Source organism: Physcomitrium patens, chromosome 11, assembly GCF_059467195.1.
Source record: "Physcomitrium patens ecotype Gransden chromosome 11, ASM5946719v1, whole genome shotgun sequence".
Classification (NCBI taxonomy): Eukaryota; Viridiplantae; Streptophyta; class Bryopsida; order Funariales; family Funariaceae; genus Physcomitrium; species Physcomitrium patens.
Genome location: NC_143420.1, coordinates 8,001,377 through 8,017,029, shown reverse-complemented (window position 1 = coordinate 8,017,029; position 15,653 = coordinate 8,001,377). Strand labels below are relative to the sequence as shown.

General features: G+C 28.7%; 1 protein-coding gene across 1 annotated transcript; it reads left to right on the top strand.

Annotated features, from left to right (window-relative positions):
* The first annotated feature begins 2,070 nt into the window (after nt 1-2,070).
* LOC112288622 (oxygen-evolving enhancer protein 2, chloroplastic) lies at nt 2,071-3,376 on the top strand. Its single transcript, XM_024533003.3, has 3 exons — nt 2,071-2,396; nt 2,602-2,834; nt 2,985-3,376. Exons 1-3 carry the CDS (start codon nt 2,129-2,131, stop codon nt 3,294-3,296), a joined length of 813 nt encoding a protein of 270 aa, XP_024388771.1. The 5' UTR covers nt 2,071-2,128; the 3' UTR covers nt 3,297-3,376.
* The last annotated feature ends 12,277 nt before the right edge of the window (nt 3,377-15,653 follow it).

Sequence of the window (15,653 nt, the reverse complement as noted above, 5' to 3'; positions counted from 1 at the left end):
TGTTTTCTATCTTTTGTTTATATATATATATATATATATATTTCTTCAAAGTTATATCTAGATCTATGTCCATAACACCAAGTCTTTAGTATTCAATTATTTTTTAAAAATCCCTATCAATTGATATAGATGTTTTTGGTAAATATAATTTTATAAAAAGATCTGTCAATTGCTAAAAATACTGTGAAATTACTGTATACGACTTTAATTTTTATATATCTTTTTATTGCTATACTTTTTAGATCTTATGTAAATTAGATTTAAAATTAATTTTCCAAATAAAAATCTTGTATTATTTATTAGTTTTAGGTAAAAAGAACTTACACCATTAGAACTAAATACACAGACCATCTATTACATTTGTAAAATCATATAAGCCATTTCAGTCATCGTTAGTCTATTAATAAGTTATAAAAAATTATTCAAGCAACTATAATAATATAGAATAGTCTATATGAATGTTGATTGAATATTGATATGCAAGTTTGATTGAACTTTAACATAGAATCAAGAATCACAATTTATTAATTTTTATTTTGAATTTAATAAAAACATTAAATTAAAAATAGTATTGTCTTAATTTTTATTATATAATATTTAGATAATTTTTTTATAAAATAATTGTTAATGCCAAAGTATTTTTGTACTCCTATTATTATATTTTACATATTATTCTTTTGCATTATTTTTGAAATGATTTACAATCACATCTAAAACCTTCAAAATATTCAAGTAAACAATAACTTATTACATAACCAACAATAATTTTTATGAATGTATTATTAATTTACAGTTTATACATTTAGTGAGCCATTAAATGCTTCCACCCTATGCATATACTTATTGAAGTACTACAATACAACTTACAAATGTGTACAATGTTTTATTTTGTTTCTATTGTGTTTATTTGTGACAATGATTGTGTTTATATTAAAATCAAATAAAACTTTTATTTTCTAATCCAAAAATCTTTAAAATTCACTGAGTACACTATTTTGAATCAAAGTGATAGAATTCGTCAATTATTTGACTTGTTCCACCAATATTTTTATGTTTAAATAATATCTAAAATCTGCTTACATATCTTCTTCATTTAAGTTAATCCTATCATGTTCTCAACTTCAATATATTGTGTTGATTCACACATATGCAGGAAATAATTTAGGTCCAATTATTAAAAACATCCTTATGAAACAGCATCACCATAATTCCATTGTCATTTTCTTTAAAGGCATCATTCAAGTGTATCCTGCAAATCTTAATTAATCTCACATTCACCAATTTAATTCTCACAAGTTGTAACAAAAAATCAACAACAATATATAAAACCACGAGCAATGTCAATATTAGTGCCATTATCATACTACATGCACACATCATCCACAAATATGGCCAAACTCACAAACACAACAAAAAGCTTACCATGAATAAGTAGCCCCGTACAATAAGAACTAAAAACCATATTCCACCCATAAAAAACATTCCCAACAAAATGCATCATACAATAGAAGCCAACAACAACAACAAGATATTATTATTATTATTATTATTGTTGTTGAGTAACCTTTTTATATTAAAATTTATTTTCTATTAACTAGTGTAACATTCAAAAATAGAGTGAACAGACCAAAAAAAAAATAATAATAAAAAAAAAAAGGAAATGAAGAAATCTTAAGAGTCAGTAAATGAAAGAAGAGTGAGCCTGCCAGAGAAATCCTTCTAGAGGGTTCGCCCAATGGGGTCGAAGAATTCCGACCGAGCAATCTCAGCCAAACAAAAGGCGTGCGGGGGACAATCCACGCAGCCAATGGCCACAAGGTACCGACCCAGTGGAGAGAAGCTAGGGTAGCAAGGCCCAATAGAATTCGGGGACCTACCAGGTGGGACCCGAAAGGGTCGCTAATGGTAGGCCAATGGAAGGCACAGAGTGTCCCCAAGCCAGTGGATAACGCTCCAGATAATCCCCGGCCCCGAGCCATCCATTCCCCGTCGCTGCTCCCCGCTTCATGCTCGCGATCTGCAGCCTTTTAGATGCGTTGTTGATCGTCTCAGTGGATTCGGCGTTGTGTTCCTGGTCGAGCTCACTGTAGTTTGAGCCCCCCACAAAGTGATTTGATCACCTTCAGCCATGGCGTGCGCCGCAGCCGTGTCGTCGTCTGGCCTCGTCGTGAAATCCGCCGTCTCGTTGTCGTCGGCCAAGGGTGGGATCAATGGCGCTTCCGTGACCGTTGCTGCCCCCTGCGCTGCCCCCGTTGCGGTCAGGAGCTTCGCCGTGCGCGCGTCCAGGAGTGAGGAGAGCGAGACCGTCAGCCGCCGTGCCGCTCTCGCCCTCGTTGCCGGTGTTATTGCCGCGGGTGCCAAGGTTGGGTCTGCCAATGCGGCCTACGGAGAGAGTGGTGAGTTGGGTCTCGTCGCTGTGGGGGTATTTTTGATGGGTTTGGATTAGATCGCGTGAATTCGGACTGGTTTGTGGATTTGCTGCCATGGCGGGTTCCAGGGTGGGTAACCTACAGCATGAGTGTTGATCGGTGATGCTGAGAGAATTGTCGATGTGTTTTTTTTTTTTTTTTTTTTTTTTGTTTATTTTGGTTTGGTTGGCAGCCAATGTGTTCGGTGCTCCCAAGAAGCAGACAGGTTTTACCCCATTCATTGGTAATGGGTTCTCTCTGGATGTTCCATCCAAGTGGAACCCCAGCAAGGAGAAGGAATTCCCCGGAACCGTCGTGAGATTCGAGGACAACTTTGATGCTACCAACAACTTGTTTGTGTCCGTCACACCGGCAAAGAAGGGATCCATTTCCGAGTACGGACCACCAGAGAAGTTCTTGGACGAGGTAGGGTTTCATTTGAATACTTCTTTTATTCGGCCTCACTCTAAGCTATACATTACATGAATGGTTCTTTGTACATCATTATGTTGAACAACGAGATCTGAACCACGGTTGCTAAGTGTACAATACCTTATCACACGCTTGTATGTACAGGTCTCTTTCCTCTTCGGGAAGCAAGCCTACGAAGGAAAGACCGCCTCTGAGGGAGGTTTCCAGAACAACGCCGTTGCCACAGCTGCAGTTCTCGACGCTGCCTCCGTGGAGGTTAACGGCAGACCCTACTACAAGCTCAGCGTGCTCACCCGTACTGCCGATGGAGATGAAGGAGGCAAGCACCAGCTGATCGCTGCCACCGTGAAGGACGGCAACTTGTACTTGTTTAAGGCTCAAGCTGGTGACAAGAGATGGTTTAAGGGTGTGAAGAAGTTCGTTGAGGGTGCCTGGAACTCATTCAACGTTGCGTAGATTGTGTACTTTTTTCTGTAATGCAGCATTATTCGTAAATTGTCAATATTCCACTGCAAAATACCTCGAGAATTTCTAAATTTTCTGAGACTTGGATGTCGGTTTTCTATTGTTTCGTCATTGTTGATAGGTCTCCTCACCAGTTGTACTGTGTTTCAATGTCTTATCTTCGTACCTGCGAGTGACCTTAATTTTAGTAACCAACGAGCTGCCCCCAGCACAATTCAGAGATGTTTTATCATCTGCAAGTACATGTATACTTTCTGTGCTCGTAACTCTTACATGTGGTTCTTTTCGGAGCATTGACCAGTGGGCTACAGCTTCTACGTGAAGGAGTATTCATCTTATGTTCAATGTTGCAATCTGTTGAATATGCAACAATTGCCTTTTTGATTAATTCTCATCACCATATTAGAGTAGAGCAGTTCCCGTTTACTGCTAGGAATAGAACATATATAAATATCAATTGAGTTGCCCCCAAACCGCTCTTCAGCAACGTTGTGGTATGAAACTTCTCACACGTGCTTCAAGTGGTTTTACTTCTCTTTTCATTACTATTATCTAAGTAACACTTGCATAAAGAGCATATTTACATAAGCGAAAAGCTTCTCTTACCCTCTCTAACAGATAGAAAGAGTGTGATATGCACTCTCATGCAAGCTAGGATTTCATTAAGTCAATAACAAACTGCAAATACTACAAAAAATCATTCTAATTTTTCGCATTGGAGAAAGTTGTGAGTGTCAGCTTGTTAATATTCTGTATCAGGAGATATTTTGCAGGTCATTCATGAAATGAAAGCTGAAGTAGTTCTTGAAAAGCAAATAAAGGCGAGGAACACAGAAGCTATGAAGTGACAAGAAGTAGAATGAGTGGAGGTGATGTAGTATTTACATGTAATGCCACCGTTGTTATAATATTGTGCAAATATCTCAACAAGAGTCTTTACCCAAACACCCCAAATCTGTTTCAACTACATTTTGAAAGACAGAGTGTAGTGTGGTACAGTTGATGTGCCGTCTTGTCATTGTACTACAATGGTAAGATGCAAGTGCTTTGTGTGACGTCCTCCAAAAAAGAAATGTACACATTCTTTTCTTTAGGGTTGTTTTGTGGCCCCTCTTAGCGTTTCTGCATCACAGCTGGGTTAATTGAAGGAATCTTATAATTTGAAAGTATTAACAAGTGTTCTTTGTAACCTTTAATATCAAATAAAAATTTCTATAGAGAAAGTTAGTATATTCTCTTCAATAAAAAAAATCAATGTTAAAAAGAAATGTTAATTTAAAGATAGGTAGAAATTTAAAGTATGAAAATATGAAGTGGCATAATCTACTTACTTCTAAAAAAAAACAATTATAATAAATTAGGACTCTTATCAAACTATCACAAATACAAACTACAACAAATTTAAAAAATGACAATACATTCTTATATCATTAAAAGAAAGAAATTAGACAATTAAAAGATAAATATAAAATTATAATTAGAATGGCTATTGCAAAGTACAAAAGAACTAAAAAGTTTTGAATCAAGATAGAATATAAGAAAGACATTGATAAGAGTAAAGAAGGCATCATTCTTACATCCATATATATTATTTACTAAAGAATTATGTAGCAATTTCTTATATATCTTTACATCAATAGCATGATTTAATTGAGCTTCATCCATTAATTTCTTCTTTTATTTAATTTTTTTCATGAAATTCCTTATTTATAATCTCTAAAATTGCTTTTAATGCAAATTCCACTTTAACATATAACACATCTTTATCAAACATACTTTTAAAATCTATTGTTGCTTTAATATCAAAGAGTTACTTATAAGCTATGAATTTAAGATTCTTTTGTCTCTTCTTCTTTTTCTTCAAATATTATTGAATTATTCTTTATAGATAATTCTTATAAAGCTTTCTCACAAGGCTTATTTTATCAAGTTTGTTTCTTAGAAGAATTTCTTTTTTTTTGTATTATTAAAATTTTCTCTCTTGTTTTCTTCTATTAAAGCTTCTTATTGGCTCTTAGCAATATATACGTCGACTAAAAGAACTTCTACAATGTCTTATTAATCTATTGCACAACAAATTATAGCCATAGTCCTCAACAATGCTTTTCATGGCATCTTCTCTTTTTGTATTGTAGAAGTGGCATAAAACCAAAATCTACTAGTTTGTATATTTCTGTTGAAGTCATTATCTACCATAGCACTATAATTTGCAATCTTTAGTGCTACAATTCCATGTACTACCAAATAATTTTGAACAAATGCTTTTGTACTTCATTTACCAAAGTTGATTTAAAAAAATTCCTTGTACCTTTTAATGGTATTTTTCTATCTTCTCAAAAAATAATTCTTTATTATATTATGTAATTGACTTTATCAATCTTTTTAAGAATTAAAAAAATCATTACATCAAATACATCATTACATCAAATACCTCTTTGCACATACCTTTATTTAAAAGTACTTTTAAAATTATTTGTAGAAGTCTTTTCTTGAAGCCTTATAAGTTCAATTTAAAGATCTTGTATTTTTATAAAATCTCCTCAACTTTCATTTCTTTATTCTTTGATATAGTCATTAACAATTAAAGCATAGATGTGGATTAGATAGTAAAAAGTTTTACCTTAGATGCTTGGGTTGGTCTTTAAATATCAACCATGTCTTTTTTCTTTTGTCTTTTTGTAAGCAATCCTATATCTTCTGCTTCTTTTTAATTTTTTATCAATCCTTTAGCTTCTTTAAGTAAATTTTTAAACTTTTCTTACAATTTTCTATTGGTTGCTAGAAAAAAAAAGCTCTACTTTTCTTAGCTACAACGATTGTTTTTCTTTCTTTGATAAATAAGATTATTTCTTTTTGAACTCTCTATATAAATTGTTGCTTATAAATCCATCTTATGTCTTTCAATCCACTCAAACAATGACTTTTTGTAACTCTATTACTATCTTTCAAAAACATTTATTTTTTAATGCTTGAAAAAAATTCTTCCATAAATCTCTACAATATCTTATAAGACTTAACATAATTTCTTATTTCTATAGCAATAGAAAATTTAAATTATTGAACAATTTTCTTCTCAATAATATGCTTCAATTCTATTTCATTTACAAAATAACTTAAATATTTTATAATATCCTTCCTTTCAAATTAATCAATATTATTAACTATTGTCTATAAAGTCTTGTTTGTCATATCTTCTTTGCAATCTTTATTCTATTGCTATTGCATAAAAAAGAGCAATTGCTTTAAACATGCTTGCAAAATTAGGATGAAAATTTATACCTTCTCTTTTAGAAATATATCTACTTGTAATTCCAATTGAAGCTCTATTCATAGCTCCACCTTTAACTATCTTAATTTCTTCTTCTATCTATTTTAAATAATTATAAACAAATTCTAAGACCTCTTACATCAAACCTTTACTTTGGATTTACTACTTATATTATATAATATGTTTTCTTTCTTGAAAATGCATCATGTGTCGGCCATCCTTCTTCTCCAACCTTAATGATGAATTTCTAGCAATAATTATTCTTTGTTGAATTGTTCAATTGCTCTTAAAATTAAAAAAATTATTAAAAACAAAATTTTGCTTCAATTGATTTGGTATAATTACAGAAGATCACAAGAGCTCTCATTGACTGTAAAAACCAAATATCAAAGATTCTAATTCATCAAATTCTAATATCCTCTAATCAAATTATTTGATTGATCTTAAATTTGCAATACACATTTAAGACAAGCACATATATAAATCCTAAAAATTTCACCTGTTTATTTGCTACAATATCCACAAATTTCTCAAATATATAAACTTTGATTTATTTTTCAAAACAAAAAATTATTAAAAATATTTTTAAATTAGAAATATTCTCAATATGTTAAAAATAATCTAAATTACATGAAATTAAAATTAAAACAACCTTCATAAAATCTCCTCCTTAACTTAAACTTTTGATAAGCAAAAAACTCTAGAATTTCTATAGGTGCATGGTTTTCTATCTCAAAGATTGATTTTATCCTACTTTAGAGCCAATTCTCTAGATATTAATTCTTATTTTATTAAAATTATTTTTATTAAAAAATATATTTAATTCTCTTCTAAAGATTTTTGTATTATTTATTTCTTTACTATACCTTATTTTTTCTTATTTATTGCTAAACAAATCAAATAGAATCTAATTCTATAAAAATAAAGCATTAGCTTTAAAAGTTTTTACTTCCTCGCAATCTTTTTTATCAATGTATTTTTATTGTATTTTTCAATTAGACTTATCTATAATAGAATCCATATTTTTATCTTTCACCATATAATTTTTTTACAATAGAATATTGTCTCATAAATTTATTAAAAGTGAAAACTTAATTCTTAATTACCTATCACTTCTTGTGGCATTTCAATTCTTTTTTTTGTTCTACTTCATAAGAATTCTTATTATTATTATTTTATTTATTTATTATTTTTAATTTTTTTTCAAATTTTATTTGTAGACTAATTTGCTTGAATCAAAATATTCAAATAATAACTAATATTCAATAATTTTCTTTTATAAAATTATTCTAAAAATAACTTATATTTTTTTAATAAGATTTGGAACTAAATAGAATTTTGTTCTAACATCATTAATGGCTTCAACCATCTCAACTTTTCTATTATATCTTACTCAAAACAACATGTTTGCTATTAAATTGTCTTTTCTAAAAGCATATCTAAATTTTAGATTTAATGACTTAATATAGGCAATCCATCTTAACATTATAATATTTGGTGTCATATAATTAATAATAATTCAAAAAAATGGCATTCCAATTAATATCATTACATCAATCAAATGATTCTTTTCAACTTTCATAGCCAAAATAACTTTCTATAGTTTTCTTTTGACTAGTGAATTTTTGCAAATTCTGTTTTGGTAAATTTTATCAAAATAATTAGAATGCCATCTATATGAGACTAAAGTAGTATTTTTTATTCCACAATATACTATGATGATTAAAAAATATTTTGACAAATTTCTTGAGGTTGGATTTATTTACTTTAGTTAAAAATTTAGAGTGGATTTTTCTTTTAGAGATTGTGTTCAAAAAGCCAAAACTATAAGGGACACTTCAAATATAAGTTTTCAAGATTTGTGCTAACTCAATATTATCATGTTGTAACACAATTATATAATAAAAATATGAATAAAAATAATATTCTATGATCTTAATTCAATAATTAATAAATATATTAAAATAATGCTTTATAAGAGCTTTTTAGTTTTTTTTTTTAGTTTTTTTTCTTTTTTGTCTTAATATCTAACAGATTGAAGTTAATCAATATTTTTTTAAAAGATTTTATTTTATTACAAAAATACTTCTATTTTCTTAAAAAATATTTAAAATAAAAATAATGAAGTGGATTAGATAAGTAATTAATATCATTGACTCTAAAGTAAAGATAAGTATAAATTTGTGCTAAAAGAATATAAGAAATTATTAAGTTGGTACTTAAGAAATGATCATTTGTGAGGCATGATGAAAATCAAACCTCCAACCACAATAATAATTACCTAAAATTAATAAATTAACTTTAAGTTGGTTCTAAAAGCAAAGAAATTACTTCATTTGAGTTTGAAATGACTTTAAAAGAGCTATTCAAAATTAGATTTGTATTAGTAATTAAAATTTTATATAATAAAATTATAGCTAGTATTTTTAATTAAAAAATATATTATAAGTAACATATAAAATTAAAATATCTTAAGTATATGATTGATTATATATAATAAACATATATATGAATTCATGCCAATTATAACAATGTAAATAAAGAATATATAATTATAATTACAAAGAAGTATTAACTTTAGAATATTTTATGATTAATTAGGATTTTTTTAATATTTAAAGATTTACTTATGGAAATAAAATAAAATATGGTATATAATTGGAAGTTTCAATGACTAAGCTACAAATTAATTTTGGATAAAATTTAATAATTAAAAAATAAAAAATTGCCACTAAAACTTCTTCACTAATATTTAAGTTGGTAGTATCAAGGACAAAAAATCAAAGAAGATATGTAAAGAATTGAGATTAGTATCAAAGAGAGATGACAAAATGATAATAAAAAGTATGTATATTCAAGAAGAAATTATAATGGCTATTGCTAAAGAGTAGAAAGTGTAGACTTTCAAAACTAGACTAAAAGCAAAAAAAGAGTTAATAATAATAAAAAATACTTTGTTCTTGCCTCTATATATACTATCTAACTAAGAGCATTATGAGAATATTTTATAGGACCTCTAACAAGTGTCCAATTTGTAAGACACTTGTCTAAATTTACAAGGCAAGTTTCTTATATGTGCTCTACATGATTAGCTTGTACCACAAGCTATCAATACATGTGACAAGTGACTAATTTGTTGGCCAAGTGTTCTTCCTACTAATCACCTAGAAATATGTACAAAGGTGAAAGTACATCTATAAAGCTTTTAGGAAGCTTATCTTTTAGATATTATTAAATTATTTTATTTTTAGTTATTTTTATTTATTCATATTAGCTAAACAACAATAAGAATAATTATGTATGTCCATAGTATTACATCTCTTTCTAGGAATGATTTTTACAAAGAGCGATAATCATATATTCAAGAAGTTCAAGATACTACAATTTATATTTGCTACATATTTTGATCTTTGTTCTTTTTGAAGATAGTTGATATATCCTTTCAACCATAGATAATGTTTTATTTTAGGGTGGAAAGACCACCTTATTATTTAATGATTGTTTAGGCCTTTGCAACTTTTTTTAAATAAAATATTTATAATAATATCACAAGTTTTTCATTCTTCTAATAAAATCATAAAATATTGAGAATCTCTTCTAAAATCATAATACCAAATGCATTGTATATCGCCATCTATTCAAGAAAAAATATATCATTCTTAAAGATCATTGTAGCTATTATGTCATCTTAAAGGCTATAACAATCATAATGTCTTATTCAGTAAGTCAATAAATGATAGTTCTTGAATTGAATTTGCTAGCTATTAATTTTTCATCTACTTTGTACCACAAATACATAAAACTATAAATAATAATAAAATATAGAATACAATCTTTTTTGAATTACATTTCTTTAATAGCCAAGATTTATTTGACTCCTCATCTTGATTTTGATAGATATCAAAGATAAAAAACTTTAATCTTCTTTACTACATTTGTAATTTTTTTTTGCTACATTTGCAATTTTTTTTGCTAACTCCTATATACATTCAATAATATTGAATCCATACCAATGAATTACATATTTAAAACTATTTCGAAATTGCCTTAATTTTAAAACTTCTTCTTCTTCAAATTCTTTATTATTATTTCCTTCGATAAGAGGTAATGATATTTGTCCTTTTTTTGGGATATTCACTATTTTATATGGCTTAAGAAGAGACACATGAAATATAAGATGAATCTTTGTAGACTTTGATAAATGTAATTGACATGTAATTGGATTGATTTATTCACATATAGAAAATAGTCAAAGTTTACAATAATCCAACTTATCATAAAGACAAATAGTCTTAATATTATAAAAAAATAATCATATCTTATTGATAATGTAAAATAGAGATTATTCCTTGCAATAAGCATTTACATTGATTTTTTGTCATTCTTGAGCTTCTTTTAGTTGTACCTTCATTATTGTATATAACTCATATAAATAATTTTTTAAATCTTCAGCCATAGGATTATCAACTTTTGAAAAGTCAAAAGCATGAATTTGTAGATGATAATCATAATTAGCAAAAAAAAAATTTGTTTTATAGAAGAATGTATCATATTATTATAAACAAATTTCACTAATGGCAAAAGAGTTGTCTAATTGTCTTATAGATAATTCATAGCATACCTTAAATATTACTCAAAAACTTGATTTATATACTCCATTTGTCCATCAATTTGAAGATAAAAAACAAAAGATAGTTTTATGTCCACCTTTAAATCTTAAAAAGAATTTTATAAAATCTTAATACAAATTGACTTTTTCTATCTAATATAATATCTTTTTGTAATATGTAATAGCAATAGATATTGTTAAAGTAGAATTTAACTATTTAAAAAAAAATCTACAATAGGATATTTCATATGGTGTAAAATGTACCATCTTAATAAAATAATCTACTATTATAAATATAAAGTCATAAAAACTTGAGATAGAAAGAATTGTAATAAAATCCATAGAAACAGAAGACCATAGTTATTTAGGGATAGATAATGGTTGAAGAAGTCTGTAAGGTGTGAAGGATAAGAACCTAATAAAAAAAAATAATCAAGTAAGACTTTTTTCAAAGAAGTATAATAAAATAGAAGTAATAAAACATGTATATTAAAAAATAAATAGAATATTTATTGCCAAAAGATAAAAAATTAAAGTCTCTTGAATCTAGATTAGAATAAAAAAAAAATTGACAAGAATAACAAAGACTTCACTCTGCCTCCATATACTATTCACATAAGAGCTACATGGTGATGTTCTATAAGACCTCTAATATGTGTTGAATTTATAAGCCACATATCTTAATATGCAAGGCAAGTTTTCAATATGTATGCTACGTAATTAGCTTGTTTCACAAGTATCCATATGTTATCTTGTTGTAACATGACTTTAGGGTGAAAATATAATCAAAAATAAAATTTTAATAAATATTTAATTATCTTGATTCAATAATAATTTGAGATATTTAAACATAGCTTTTATAAAAACCTCTTAATTTACTTTCTTGTCTTATGAGTTTTTAGGTTAAAGGTTGGTTAATAATTTTACCTTCTACATCGTAGAGATTTTTTTCTTATCTTAGAAAGACCATAAATTAGTAAAATCAGATTAAAAGGTAAATAATTAGCATGGTTGATACTAAGATTAAGTTGAAGGTAGGGTTGGATTAAAAAATCCCTAGGAAAGATTAGATTGATATCCAAGGATTGACTGTTTGTGGGACAGGGTCAAAATCAGACCTCTAGGCACTAAAACAACAACCTAAGGTAAAATAGGGACGCATTTGAAGATCGGCAAATAGAATTAGAAAGCTAGCTTGAAGCTTGTCTCAAAGATATAAGATTTATTTCGATAGGATTTAATTTCACTTAGCAATTGTTGTTCAAAGTGAAGGTTTATATTGGTGACTTGGAATTTATACAAAACAATTAGGGTTAGCACTCTCAGCTAGTTCATAAAATTGGTGTTACATCTACAATTCAAAATTTGATAGTTCTCGATTAATTAGGTGTGCTAAGTGTATATAAAATTTTGTAATAGTCTAATGGTGCAGTTGAGAGATATTTGAGTTTTGATACAAAAAGATATAAAAAATTGGCAATTTGGAGTTGAATAGGATTTCTATGATAACTAAAGATCTATTAGTTGGATCAAAGTGAAATTTGGCATGATATTAGAAGACTTAAAGATCAAGTTATATACCAATTTTGAGTTAAATTTAATAGTTGAAGAAGGAGAAACCATTGTTGGAATATTTGCATCAACTTTCAAGTTGGTGGCCAAGTAACATCAATGAGGTTTTTGGATATTTTCTTATGATTTATAAGTTGGATTAGAGTGAATTATTTTTCAATATATAAAAGTGTGAGCCTAAAATCCACCACTCTATGGATTTAATACTACACAACGAGCTCAAGAGGTAGAATGGAAGAACTCCCAATTGTGAAATTTTTAGGTTAATTGAAATGTGGGTGTTTGTAATTCAATTAAAATTAACGCCTTCCAAGCAATGGTTACTGATATTAAATTAAAATATCAGATGAAATTCACCACACAAAAAAAGGATAAAAGTAATTAATTAAGTTTTTCTTATTAATTCACAATAAGAATAAAAACTTAAGTTTAAATTAAAAGTTAAAATTTAACATTAAAAGTTAAGTTAAAAGTTAAAACTAAAATTTAAAGTTAAAGTTGAAAGTTAAAAGTTAAAGTTAAATATTAAAATCAAAAGTTAAAGTTCAAAGTTTAAAAATTTAAGTGAGAATATTAAAGGTTAAAAGTTAAAAGTTAAAATTTATTAGTCAAAAGTTGAAATGTGGAGATTACTAGTTACTGTGAAGATAAAAGTAAAAATAAAATAAGAGGGGTAAAAGCGAAGGTACCTTGACAATGCCAAGGATTGAAGGCAGCGACCCCCTTCTACTCCAAAATTCGCCAAAAATTTTAATTAGCTCCAAATTGAATGATTCATAGGTTGTTGCAAGGTTAACTTAAAGACGCTCCTGCTCCAACAAATCTTATTGCAATCTAGTGATCCAATCGTGAGAATTGCTCCTTTGAAGTTGAAAGATCCAAACTGCCGCGGCGACCAACCCCCTTCACTTAGAAATTCGCTAAAAATTCAAATTGTCTTCAAATCCAGCGAAGCTTGTGCTCTTCAAAGCTTAGCTTACAAATCTTAATGCTCCCAAAATGTCAAACGAATCCAGTTATCAAGCACTGAGGAATGCCTTCCCAAACTCGAATAATCCAAACTGCGAAGGCAGTCGACCCCCTCACACTCAAAATTTCACCAAAATTCAGTTCAACTCCAAATGGAGCGAGTCTTACCTTGTTGGAAAGCTAACAACAAAAGCTACAACCACAAAAAAAATCACATAGGAACTAAAACAATTGAATGACTGATGGAGGGAAATCTGAGGCTCTTGAAACCCTTGGAATAATTGGGAGGCCAAGGGAGCTATTCACTACAATGAAACGTGTTTTAAGATCCAATGACTATCATTCACAACTCGAAATCCATGCACACCCACCTACAAAATTCACAATGAGGTTTAAAATCTAAATGAAATTAAAATTACAGTTTTTGGCCAAATTTTAGCATAGCTTCGCTCTTCACCAAAAGAGGAGAGAGAGAAGGCTTGGAAAACCAAGCCTTTCTTGTACAATTGAGTGGAGGCTCGTAGGAGGGTGACTACATCTCCACCCTTGATTTTTCAGATCCATAATCTAGATCTACGGCCTTCATTCATTTAAGAGCCAATCTCGTTATCAAGGCTGATGGCCCTTGTAAGTGGTCAAGAAGGCATTTTTTTGTAAATCTAACTTCACTATTGTGTTCAAAACACCTTTTTAAGCTAAGATCAACTACTCACATGCCCCAATTCATGCTCAATTATAATTTTCATGGAAGTTTTTACTTACAAGGATCTTAGCAATTTTTTTGTGAAATTCTTCAAAATGAGAATTTCATTGCTTCTCTTATATTTTGAAGGAGAGGTTGCTGATCTTGTTTTCTTCACTCCACGAGGTAAATCTGGTGCCACCATTGCATTGAAGAGACTTCCATTAAGTAGAAGAACCACCATGCTGCTTAAATTTGTCGAATTTGGAGCAAAAATCCAAAATTACCATTGCTAACTTCCCTAAATCTTTTAGAGAATTATAATTCCAACCCCTAAATCATGTGAATGATTATAGACGTATTCATTGGCTTTTAGTCAACCCTTATAGTAATGACTAATAACCTCTAAATTATTAAACTAACTAAGTTGCTATTCTAATTTTCTAACTCTTGTCACTTTAGTCCTAATTAACCAAATTCAAGGAATTAGGCTATGATTTATACCATGAGGGGTTGTAATTCTAAAAATTCTATAAAACTAAATTCTACTTATATAAATCCTAATCTAACATGTTTAATTATTGTAAAATAGGAAAATAACAAAAATTTAAATTTTAGAGTATAATTGAGAGTTGACAAAAAGACTTGTACTGGCATTTTTGTGCAAAATTTTGCTCTAAGTGGATGATTAAATTAGGAACTATAGCTTACTAAAGCTTACTAATTAGGATTAAGGCTTGCAAAGAAAAATCAAAATTACCTAATTATGAAAGTAATAAGATAATTGAAATTTATATATAATTGAGGTTACTAAAAAGAGTGTTTTTGAGCACTTTATATTGGATTTAAGTACTTTTGAGTTAAAATTCAAATTATATTCTTATTATAAGGACAACACATATTATGATTCTTAGATACTTATAAAACACAACCTCACCTTCTATTGCCAGGAATCCAATGCATTTCTAAACAAGATGACAAGTAATACAACAATGTATGATATGTGGCTAACTTATTGCTAAAGTTTCTAACCATAAGTCAACTATAAACACATATAAAACCAAAACTATGTCTATAAAGCTTCTAAGAAGCTACTTTAAAAGATATTATAAAATTAATCTACTTTTATTTATTTTTATTTATTTTTATCTACTTCTATTTAATTATATAAGTAATTATTAAAATAAGTATGTATGTCCATGATATTTTTCTACCTTCTAGAAACATGTTCCACAAGACACAATGTCG